General features: G+C 47.3%; 1 protein-coding gene across 1 annotated transcript in view; it reads right to left on the bottom strand.

The window, feature by feature from the left end:
• Positions 1 to 1,046: 1,046 nt before the first annotated feature.
• MROH2B (maestro heat like repeat family member 2B) overlaps positions 1,047 to 11,747 on the bottom strand; it is a gene marked incomplete at both ends in the record, with an annotated part of 48,849 nt that continues 38,148 nt past the window's right edge. Inside the window, 11 exons of the mRNA XM_079798169.1 lie at positions 1,047 to 1,153; positions 1,588 to 1,653; positions 3,024 to 3,126; positions 3,521 to 3,655; positions 3,981 to 4,136; positions 7,818 to 8,000; positions 8,241 to 8,387; positions 8,952 to 9,066; positions 9,432 to 9,572; positions 10,351 to 10,541; positions 11,288 to 11,414. Of these exons, the coding sequence (XP_079654295.1) occupies positions 1,047 to 1,153; positions 1,588 to 1,653; positions 3,024 to 3,126; positions 3,521 to 3,655; positions 3,981 to 4,136; positions 7,818 to 8,000; positions 8,241 to 8,387; positions 8,952 to 9,066; positions 9,432 to 9,572; positions 10,351 to 10,541; positions 11,288 to 11,414 (1,471 nt within the window). The remainder of the gene's footprint in view (positions 1,154 to 1,587; positions 1,654 to 3,023; positions 3,127 to 3,520; positions 3,656 to 3,980; positions 4,137 to 7,817; positions 8,001 to 8,240; positions 8,388 to 8,951; positions 9,067 to 9,431; positions 9,573 to 10,350; positions 10,542 to 11,287; positions 11,415 to 11,747) is intronic.

Here is an 11,747-nt window from a genome sequence, read left to right as displayed (position 1 = left end):
AGATTTCATAGAATAAGCTCCATGAGAGTAGAATTTTTAAATATTTCTTCATAGTTGTAGCCCCAGTGGCGACAAAAATGCCTTACACATTGTAGGCACTCAATAAATATTAGCTAACTGATTGAATAACTGAACTCTGGCCTAAAATCTCTGACCTAGAAGATTCCTTCGGCCCTTAGAAAGTTTTACAGGAACAAAAGATGCCTCCTCAAAGAATCTGCGGATGAAGAGATTAGAATGGAAGGAACAGGAGTGTGTGAAGGGATACTTTAACTGGATAATGTTGCTGATAAATAATCAGGATGGTGGTGGTGTTAAATGAGTACCAGGCTCTGTGTTAGAAACTTCTTTGTATGTACACCACTTCATGTATGTAACCTCTCAGGTATGCACTGTGGAAAAGAGTAAAGAGTTATGATTCAGATGCTCTCAGAAGGTTAAAACACACACACACACACACACACACACACACACACACACACACACACATGCATACACACACACAATTTAAGGGGAGGAATGCTCTGGGATAAAAATGGAGAGGAGACCATGAGATTTAACATCATGTCAGAAAGGGTCTTTTGTAGAGATGTACCCGTCATAGTCCTGACACATAAATTATTACCCGAGAAAGAACAGACAGGTTAGAGTTTACTGTCAAATTGGTTATTAGAAAGAGAAGAGTGTGGGTAGGAATTCACAGCTGGCTAAGACAGAAGGGAAAAGGGTTATGTGCAGAAATAGCAGTGGCCCACTTCTTGAGGGCGGCAGAATGGTTTCCAGTTCTGTCGTGTTTTGGTATCTGCTGGGATTTGAGTTTTCCAAGGGAGAGGGCTAACCTGTGCCAAAGCTGTGTGGCTTTCGTGAATTTGTGGGAGTGGCTTTTCCCTCATGGAAGCCACCAGGGAGACTCCGGCCGGCGAGGACTACACCGCTTTCAGACCCCACCCAGGCACCTGGCCTTTCCTTAGGATGCTGCAGGCTTGTGAGTTACCAGGAGGGAGACAGCAGTCAGTTATGGGAACAGCAGTTTATTTCCTGATGGTTTATGGAAGGATGTTCATCTCTTTACACCTTCTCAGGAGGGTCTGCAAGGTAGCCTCGGCTGCTCTCTGGACACTGATACAGGGGTCTTGCCGAAGTGCTTGGAGCCCTGAAATGGAGAGAATAGCAGAGTCTGGTGAGGAAGGAAAGTCAAGGCCCAGGATGTGCGGCACTGTGGCCCCCCATGGAGGGTCAGCCCTAGGTGGGCTCCAGCTCCCAAGCTCTCAGTTTACCCTGAAAGGTAGGATTTAGAGCCACGAGCTGAGAATGTGTTTTGACACTGAAATGAGGTAAGAGAAGATCCTGACCTTATGATCAATAGACAACTGGAAAAGTGTTGGCTAGGATGCCTGGAAAGGGTGGAACTGGGCTTTGCTTATACCCCAGAGACATTCCAGCATCCAGGGAGCTTCCGAGACAACAATGGGGCACATGGGGCACTAGGGTTTTCAGTTTCTGGGCTGGCATGAAACTTGGAGCAGCATTTGTTTCTCTCTCTCTGAGAATACAATACCCTGGGCAGAAACTGGGGCTGGTACTCACGTGTGATCAGTTGTTCTTTGTCTAATAACTCCACATATTGGTTGGTCAGATTGAGAACAATGGCATCTAAAATCAACAGGAGAAAAAGATGCTGATTTCATTATAGAGGAAGAAGCTATGTGAAGGGTCAGGTCAGACTCTGCACCTGGTCAGAGGTTAAATGGTCTGGCTAGTGAATGAGCAAACTATACAGCACTCCACACAACCCTAGGATGATGCGAGGATAATGACTATTGGGTCTGGAGTGCCATGTCTGGAGGTGGTCACACACTCAATGTGCATTTGAGAAAGCTCATACTGTGTCCTCCCCGGGGCTGTGCCAGTGGTTGTCAGGGTTTCAAATGTGTGTAAAACATGATCCCGGTTCTCAAAAAGTTTACAGTGTAGTTGTGGGATCATATACATGATCCAATAAAGAATCCTTTACTCTTCAAAGTGGCCAAGCTAGTGGGTCTGTTCACTGTGGGCTTGATCAGTTGGACCAGACTTCATGATAAGACTTAGAATTACATAATACAAGCATTCTCAGAGATTTACCTACATCCTCTTTTATTTTATAGACCAGACAAAGAGGCAACACAGAGAAGTTAAGTGAATTGTCCAGAGTCACACAGCAGAGCCAAGGTCTGCTGGCCCCACACCAACACACTTTGCACTCATACCCAGCTGCTGCTAAAGCTCTCAGCTTGACTGAGCTTAGGTGTGTTATGGTTTATGTTAGGAAGTGATGCAAAGGAAAACATTTAGGCAGGGGCAGCAGGCTTGAAGCAAATTCTTGGGAAAGAGAAGGAGCAATGACTTGGAACCAAAAGAAGCACGAAGGGCCCAGTATGCAGAGTGAGTGTTGGAAAGTCAGGAGATGTAGGTTTTCATTCCCCAAAGAGAACAGGTTCCTTTGAAGGGAGAAGTTGCAAAACATAACATTTTTTTCCTTCCTTCCTTCCTTCCTTCCTTCCTTCCTTCCTTCCTTCCTTCCTTCCTTCCTTCCTTCCTTCCTTCCTTCCTCCCTCCCTCCCTCCCTCCCTCCCTCCCTCCCTCCCCCTACTCCTCTTTTTTTTTTAATATTTTATTAATTTTTTACAGAGTGGAAGGGGGAGGGATACAGAGTTAGAAACATTGATGAGAGAGAAACATCGATCAGCTGCCTCCTGCACAACTCCTACTGGGGATGTGCCCGCAACCAAGGTACAGGCCCTTGACCGGAATTGAACCTGGGACCCTTCAGTCCACAGGCCGATGCTCTATCCACTGAGCCAAACCAGTTAGGACCCCCTGCCCCTCTTTTCCTTCCTTCCTTTCCTTTTCTTTCTTCCTCCTCTCATTCTTTCTTGTCATACTCATTTTACCAGTTTTCAAGTTGGAGTAAACTTGCAGTCAAAGCGCAACTCGGTGCAAAGAGAAGACATACCTGAGGGGGAATGTGGAGGTGCCCTCACCTGTGAGTTTGATGGCTGTACTCCTGATCATCTCCCAGTTGCTGTTGAAGAAGGTGAATGAGTGTGTGTGGAGGATCCACAGGATTTCCTGATTTTTCTTAGCCTAGAAGAGATATGTATTGCAAAGTGGGCAACCAGAAAGAGATCTTTTTCTCAAAATCAGCATCTGAGAGGTCATAAGAAGGAAAAATATAAAGGCCAGCGAAACTCACATAGCCATTACTTATTCTATTGGAAGATGTCTTATGGCTATTCCAACCTAAATTTAACCGGAAAGGCACTAGGCTTATGGGACTAATCCACAGGCGTGTTGCAGGAATCTAGAACAGATTCCAGCCAGGACTTGGGAAATATGGCAGAATACCAAGAATCACTGCTGTCTTTCCAAGACAGTGCTGCGTCTGGCCAGAGATCCCTTGCCCTGTTTGTTTGTCTTTCTGGGATTTGCTGGGACTCTTGCCTGTGATTTTTCCAGGCAACATTGACCGCACACTCACCAGTTTCACACAGAATTGCCTATAGAAATCCCTGGCCCTTGGTGGATCCTGACTGTCAAGGAGACGGTCTAATACCCCATAGAGTTCCTGGAGGCCCAGAAAAGGAATGGAGACCACCAGGACATCACGGCAAGCCTGAAAGACAGAGTTCTCTGCATCATAGTCCATAGTGCTGGACCCCCTTCCGGAAGGAAGAAATGTCCACTAGTGTTGGGCAAGGAGCAGTAGAAGTCAGTGACGTGAAGGGCTTCTAGTCGGGGTTGGCACCTTCCCAGTTTCAAGGATGGAAGAGCAAGCTTGGGAAGAGGTGGCACGGGAGAAGCCAGGGTTGGAGAAGTGGTTTTCGGGTGCAGTTGCAAGTGAGGACTTCAGTTCTGACTCCAGCCCAGCCACTGGGAGTCCGGGCACTTTCGGCCGCAGGAGAGGAGAAGGTGCAGGGGTCTGTGCGGGGGCCACTTACAGCTCCAACCTTGGGATTGGGGTCCCAGAGGTGGAGAAGGAATGAAATCATGCTCTTTTTAATTTCTTCCGCAAAAAAAATCTTCCACCTTCTTCCTGTTAGGGATGCCAGATTCTCAAATAAGACAATGGCAGTCAGTCTCACATCGTCCTGCTCCTGTGGCGACAGATGCATGTCATCGGTGAGCCCCCTTTCCGGCCATTTCCGGCCAGCACCCCCTCCTCACCCTCACCCTGCCTGGCCCCATTTCACAAAGGAAGGCTGGAACCCATGCATGGGCACCGACCGGTCACAGCCCCCAGATGCTCCCTTCCCAGCAGCTCACTAACCCACATGACCAAAGTTTAAATGACTCTGGGTCAAGGGTTTCAGGGACACCACAGAACCGGAGACTTGGTTGCTGCCTCTGAGTGACTGATGAGGAAATGTGACCACAGGAATGAGAAGCAGGGAGCAGAAGGCCAGGGAGAATTCCTGTTTATTTTGTATTTACACAGATCAGCCTGATTGCATCAGGAGCCTAGGGTTATGGCGCCTCTAATCTAAACTGCCCAAGGCCCAGGACCCTTCTCCAAGTTCCCAAATACTTTTTAAAAAAAATATATATATATTTATTGACTTCAGAGAGGAAGGGAGAGGGAGAGAGATAGAAACAGTAATGATGAGGGACAGTCATTGATTGGCTGCCTCCTGCATGCCCCACACTGGGGATCGAACCCGAAACCTGGGCATATGCCCCAACCAGGAATCAAACTGGTGACCTCCTGGTTCATAGGTCCACACTCAATCACTGAGCCCCGCCGGCCGGGTGTAAATACTTTCTAATGGAATTACAGGCAGCTTAGAAATTTGGGCTTTGGGTCTCAGAGAGAGAGGGGACAAACAAAGAAGTGCTTAGCTCTATTCTTGCATATGTGAAATTCTGGAACTTCTTTGCTTATTGTCCTGAATGGTAGGCGATGCTTTTTTAACTATCAAAGGGTATAGTGATGGAGAAAGATGCCTTCTAGTACCTCAGGTACTTTGCCAATATGGTTCAGAGTTCTAACAAACCTGGAGGAATTTTCCGGAGTGCTTTTCTCCTAACCCCAGGTCTAGAAAATTAGATTAAAATACCCATGTGGGGGCAGAGGAATGAAAGAAAAAGTCGTCCTGAGTAGTAGAATAATATTTAGATTAGCAATAAACAAGGGCCAACAAAAAGCATTCCCATGAATACGAAAAAGAAAGAGAAGGTAGAGGAGTTAATTCTGAAGGCAAATTAAATGCATAAGTGGACACACAAACAAAATGCCATGAAAAAGGAAGTCAATAAAGATCGTTCAGAAAACTTAATGCTGGTCTGTGTGAAAGGGCCGGCAGAGTTAAATGAATGCATGAGATGTGACCTTGTGTAATAAAATGTTCTTTAAATGTCCTAGGAATGTGGTCAGGATATATTTTCAAAAGGTATTTTTTAAAATAAGAAAGAAAACTAATTAATAACAGAGTGCTCAAAAAGTAGAGAGATATTTACTTAAATAAGTCTTCTGAGTTTTCCAAAATTGATGACCTCATGATAGGTTAAGGAAGGATCAGCTAATTGGGTGCTGAGAGAGACGTTAGAGTTTAATGTCCTTGTTCTGAATGGAGAAGATGAGTCACAGAGAGTAAGGTGATTGCTCAGGGTGACAGTGTGGGAAATAGCAGCAAGCTGGGCCTGGGGCTGGGACCGCAGCCTTATTTTCTTACCATTTCATCAGAGTGTCTCCATGTTCTGCAAAGTCCTGGAAAATACTTAAATATTGAAAAAAAAATGTGTGTGGGCGGGACGGATTTGGAGATCACAAAATTGTATGTTTAATCTGTAGAAACTATAGGGGCAAAGTATCATAAAGTATAGCTAAATATGTTTGCAGAAAGAGAGCATTACTGGAGAATAAATTGCATGTCATTGCTATGACCCAAGTTTTATCAAACTTTTATGCAAATGCGATGGAATTGATCCGTATTAGAAATGAGAAAGGTTAAGATTTTCGATTGTTTTTCTTCTGCAATAAGATGGAAAAAGATGACCTCAACCGCTAATGTCGCAGGTGAATGTGCCACTATTGGAGGCTCAGATCCAAGAGAAGTATGATCGCTGGGTTAACAACCACCCCGGGAAACCTAACAAACAGATGGGGCTCCGCAGGGGGGAGTTCAGCCCTTTTTGTTAAATATCGTCATCAACTGTCTGTGTAATGGAAAAAGAGGACACATTTGTTATTTTACAGAAGACACTGACCTGAGTGGGAGCCAAGTAAACATTTTTGAGAACCAGATGGGAATTAAGAGTAATCCTGACACATTGGAGAAAATAGTAGGAAATGAGCAGAAAGCTCCTTTCAAAGGTCAGGTTGAGGCTAGCAGGTAAGTAAACAAGGGACACTGACAAATACGAAACTGGAGAATTACTGACTGTGGGCATATATTTCAGGCTAAAACCTGGAGGTCTGTACAGTTAATAAATTGCCAAAGAGTCACAAAGAAAGGGCAAGATTAAAAAAAAGGAGTGAATGACTAGGAAAAGAGGAAAACTGAGGTACTTTTTCTTTAGATAACATTTGATATTTCTCTGGCCTCATTGAGAAGTACAACACAGTCACTGGCTCGTAAAATACTGCAGAAGCTGGAAAATTAGGTTAAGATGAATAATGAAGGAAACAAAGACTTTCCAGTCTGGAGACTGGACGTACATAGGTAATTGAATAAAGCCTTAATGTTTCAGAAGGAGGCAACTAGCAGTCTTCCATCTCCTCTGACAACACACCATGGAAAAAACAGGTTTAGATCACAAAAATATCAATTTAAGTTAGATGTGGAATAGATTTTTACACTGATGACAGTGAATACACCAAAAACAAATCATAAAATCAAATTTCCCAGAAGTTATAAAGGAAAATGACCTTCCCCTGCCCAGGATGGCTGCCTGGTGTTTTTCTGAGATTCGGGTTATAAGATCAGGGGGTTGACAAACTTTGCCCTAAAAGGTCAGACAGTAAATCATTTGGACTTTGTGGGGCATCTGGTTTCTGTAACAACTAATCAACTCTGCAAATGAAGTGGGAAAGCCGCCACAGACATTATGCAACCAGTGAGCGTGCTCCACACAGCCAGTGTGGCTGTGTTCCAGTGAAACCCAATTCACAAAAAGATGCTCTGGGTGGATTTGGCCCAAAGAGCTGGTTCCTACCGACTCCTGGATGAAATGAACCACATAAGCGTTTTGAGTCTCTGACTTTTGGATGTGGAAAAGATAGTGTTGGAGGCGACAACATCTTACGGGGCCCTAGTCCGGTACTGAGAATTGTCATAACTTGCATTCCCCCTCAAGCACACTTTGAGATGAGGATTTAGGCATAATTGATTTAGGAGGTGAGCCCAGGAAGCATGATGGGGAGTGGGAATGAGATAGGGAAGAGACAAAAGTTACAATAGGGAATATTAATGAGTGTGTTACCCTTGTGAGGAGGTGGAGCTCAATCCTGAGGGGTGAGGAAGCTGGGGAGTTTTTCTACAAACTCCTGTTTCTTATCATTTGAGGGTCCTTTCCTAATGTCCAGCCCACCCTGCTCAGACCAATTATGATTCCCGGGCCAGTGAGTCCCCTCACACAGAGGGACACAGGAAGCTAACAGCTTGCAGAGGAATCGTTCAGGTGGCCTCTGTGCAGGTGACCTCTGGGGCAAATGACCTCTGGGCAGGCCAAGGAATATGGATGGGACACCAACATTGTCTGCTACAAGCACTACCTGAACCTCTTTGTGTTCACTCACTTCTTCTGGGGAGGGAAGATTCCTGAACAGGCTCACTTACGTCTTCAAAGAAGGTTCTTGTTTGCAGCACTATTTCTTTGAAGTAGAAGCTCACGTCTCGGTCTGTGAGCAGCTCCAGGATCTTCCTTAGAGCCTTCAAGCTCTCACAGACAACTTCGGTGCGGGCCAGGTGGTACAGACCTCTGATGACAGATTCTAACATTAGCTGCTTATGCTTCCGCACCTATTTTGAAACAGAGTTGCTCAATCTCAAAAACTGTTGTATGTGTGTCTGGAATAGGGTAGGAAACCCCAGACAAGGGGACTGAACGTTTGTTAGGGTCGCAGGTACTTGCAACTCAAGAACTACAACTTCAGCAATTTATTGGGATTTGCCCTTAATTTCTTGCAACCAGAAGTGGGTTTGTAAATAAGCATTTCAAACTCTACTTAAAGTGTCACCCCCCTCCAACCCTCCTGATACCTTTTGAGGGGCTCCAGCAGCTGTATTACCGAGCCCTCGGATGGCCATTTGCCTCAAAGTGGCATTGGAGTCCCAGGCACTCTGATCCATCAAGATCAGCACGTCACGGAGATTCCAGTGCCTCCAAAGGATGGGCTCCTTCATGAGCTGAAATCAACACACTCCTCCCCTTTAGTGAAGGGAGTGGCTTCCCTTCAGGAGAGTGGCAAAGGCACCAGAACTACAGTTGAAGAGGAGGCCCAGCTGCTCGTGGAGCAGAGGAGGAAGGGCCCTCGGTGAACAAGCAAGTCTGGCAGAAGCTAAGCTCTAGATGTGAGCAGCCACAGGTCAAGGTGACGTGGTGATGAGAACAGAATACCCAGTTAAGAAGATGCTTCTAATTAAACTAAACGGGAAAACGGGGAGGGGGGGGGTTACTGACAATGACAAGTCTGGACCAGCCGGGACTACCTTTATCCCAGAGTCTGGGAGACAGTAATATGCCTTTTTGTTTTGTCCCTCTCCACCCTCCTCTGTCCTGGGAGGTTGGCCTTTGAAGACCAGAGGGAAGGAAGAGGGTGAGGGTGGGCGCTATGTTTTTCTCACTGGCTGCTCGGGTGCCATGTCTCTGGAAGTGGCTGGATCCCTCCACTACCAAAGGTCCCCTTGCAGGTCCCTGAGAGAAATACCGCAGGGGCCCCGCATGCCTGCGGTGAGGGCTGCTGGCCTTGCCTCAGAGAAGAACGCTGTGCCGGTTATGCGGTAGTTCTCGGAAGAGGAGGTGAGCGAGGGGAGGAGCTGCTCCATGATGTCCACCGTGACTCCCTGGTGCCACACGGCCATGCTCCTAGAAAACACAAGCTTCCAGTTGTAGCAGAGGCTTGTTTATTGCTAAACAATGGAGGAAATTTTAGTCTATTTCTCTACCCGGAAAATAAGTCCTCTAAGAAGGAATGTTCAAGGAAAGAGATGGTCAAGAGCCCAATGTAAACGCAACATGCCTAGAATTGTTCAGTGTATCGCTGTTTTTTTTTTGAGGGGGTGGTGAGTTCTGGGGTGATCCTACCACCTCTTCCCAACCCCCTTTGCTCCTTCTTCCTTGTTTCTTCTCCTTGACTGTATACAAGCCCTGGGTGGGTCAACTGCTCTCAGTGAAGCTGCCCATTCTGAGTTTTCTCCTTTGTATCCAGTTCTCGGACATCGGCAGGTTACCTGGCCAGTGCACACACTCCCAAGTGGTGGGTGCTGGGACCGTGGAGCAGCGTCCATAAGTTGTCCCCTTCGTCGGACTCCTTGGCCAGGCCTTCTCTCATGGCTTGGACTTGCACGCACTTCAGAGTTGTGGTTGAGAGCCTGTGTGGGGTGGTGGGGCAGTTGGCATCACAAGAGTAAGTCAACCCCGTACAGCACACTGAGATGTCCCAGGTTCACTCTTCCTCTTTCCCACAATGCTCCCTCACTCCTGCATTAATGGATATTGTGCCAGGGAAACACTGGTCAGGGCAGCCTGACCTCACACGTTAGTTTTGGGATCAAAGGGAACATCCAGATGATTTGAGCTGGTAAATAATGCCACACAATCTCGCCAACCTCTCATGAGAAAATGAAGCCCTAAAGGATGGAAACTGAAAAAAGACCATAGTTCACTGATTCTGAAACAGCAGTGCAGAAGTCAGGTTGCATCTCGCAATGGCTAGTGTGTGACCACTGTTGCCCAGTGGTTGTTGACCTATGAACCAGGAGGTCATGGTTCAATTCTAGGTCAGGGCACATGCCCAGTTGCGGACTCGATCCCCAGTAGGGGGTGTGCAGAAGGCAGCCAATCAATGATTCTCTCTCCCTCTCCCTCTCTGAAATCAATAAAAAAATAGATACACTAGTATATTTTTTTTTAAAAAGAAATATCTCAACTAAAGGAAACAGAGTGGGCCATCTGGGAAGAAGACAGCTGCTCATTTGTTCTGTGACCGCTCTGGGCAATTCCACTGGGTATGGGCTCGGGGAAGACTTGCTCCACGGCTTAGGGATGGTAGAGCCCTGTTTCTTCATGGGTAGTTGAGGCTGTGCAGTCTTTGTTCTGCAACCTGCGATCAGGACAGCTCTAGAAGGCCCTCCCTGCCCGGCCACTTACCGGCAGGGGTCCGCGACCTGCTGCCGCTCCCCTTGCTGCATCACCCGCCGCCTGTGGGAGCTCATGGGAGAAGTGGGCATCTTCTGGCCCAGGGTGCAGCTGACCAGCTTCAGGAGGAGAGTGAACAGCTGTGGGTACAAGCTGGTCACAGGGGTGCCTACGGATACCACTTCCTGGATAGCACAGGCCACCTGAGGGGAGAAAGGACCCCTGGTCAGACAGGCTCCTTTCTCCCAAGGACACTCTCTCACTGGGCTGATCGGCAAGTTTGTTTTCTCCCCCAACGACTGCCTCCCAGGCTGACCACGCTCATGGTAAAAACACACAGAAAAGGAAGGCTTGGGCCCTCCCTGGTTTAACTCAGTGGATAGAGCGTCAGCCTGCGGACTGAAGAGTCCCAGGTTCAATTCAGGTCAAGGGCACATGTCCAGGTTGCAGCTCGATCCCCAGTAGGGGGCGTGCAGGAGGCAGCCGATCAATGATTCTCTCTCATCATTGATGTTTCTCTCTCTCTTTCCCTCTCCCTTCCTCTCTGAAATCAATAAAAAATGTATATATATATATTTTTTTTTAAAGAAAAGGAAGGCTTGGTCTGAAAATTTCTCAGCTCAGACTGTTTCTCCCTCTGGGCTGCCATGCTGGGCGGCTCCGCGTGGCAGGTGAAACGACAGGTGCTCCAGCAGCGGGGTCTTTCAAAAAAGAGGGGCTCTTCAGGTCTCCTGGAGACAAATTCGGAAATCCGGAGACACAGCTTCTCTGTGGGCTGCTGAGAAGCTTGCTTCTGAAAATGGTGGCCACAGACAAAATTACTGCCGCACTGGTCTGTTATAAACCGGAGTTGATTTAAAAGCAGGGCAGGGGAGGAGAAGTGTGACAAACGCTACATCATCGAGTTCCAGGTGGGTCAGGCACGTGGCGGGCGGGCGGTCCCACTCACTGAGATGGCGTCCATGCCCGCCAGGTCGTCCTCTAACCCGCTGTCCAGTTTGACCGTCAAGGCTCGCAGGAGCTTGCTGCTGGAGGCGGGGTGCTCAGCCAGGGCCTTCCACAGCGTCTTCGTGTCCCTAGGGCGGCAGGGCAGCAAGCGGAGAAGGCACGGCTCCGTGGAGTAGGAGTGTGTCCAACGAACTCACTCTAAAACCACGTTATGTCTAGCCAGCATTTCGAGGCAGAGGGACATGTCAGCATGCCTGGGGCAATAAGGCTGTTATTTAACAATCCCGCATTCTGGCCTTGGGTTACTGAGGTTTGTTAATGTCCACCAAGACAGAAGCCTCTCAAACAGGTGAATTCTGGGCAACCAAAAAGAGGAGAAATATTCACCTTCTAATATTCACTTATTCCTATGGTGTATTTAAGAAAAAAAACCTCATCATTGTTCAATGAGTGTATATACA

The sequence above is a fragment of the Cnephaeus nilssonii genome (assembly GCF_951640355.1).
Source record: "Cnephaeus nilssonii genome assembly, chromosome: 2".
Classification (NCBI taxonomy): Eukaryota; Metazoa; Chordata; class Mammalia; order Chiroptera; family Vespertilionidae; genus Cnephaeus; species Cnephaeus nilssonii.
The sequence above is the reverse complement of the archived record's forward strand: the minus strand, read 5'-3'. Positions and strand labels throughout refer to the sequence as shown.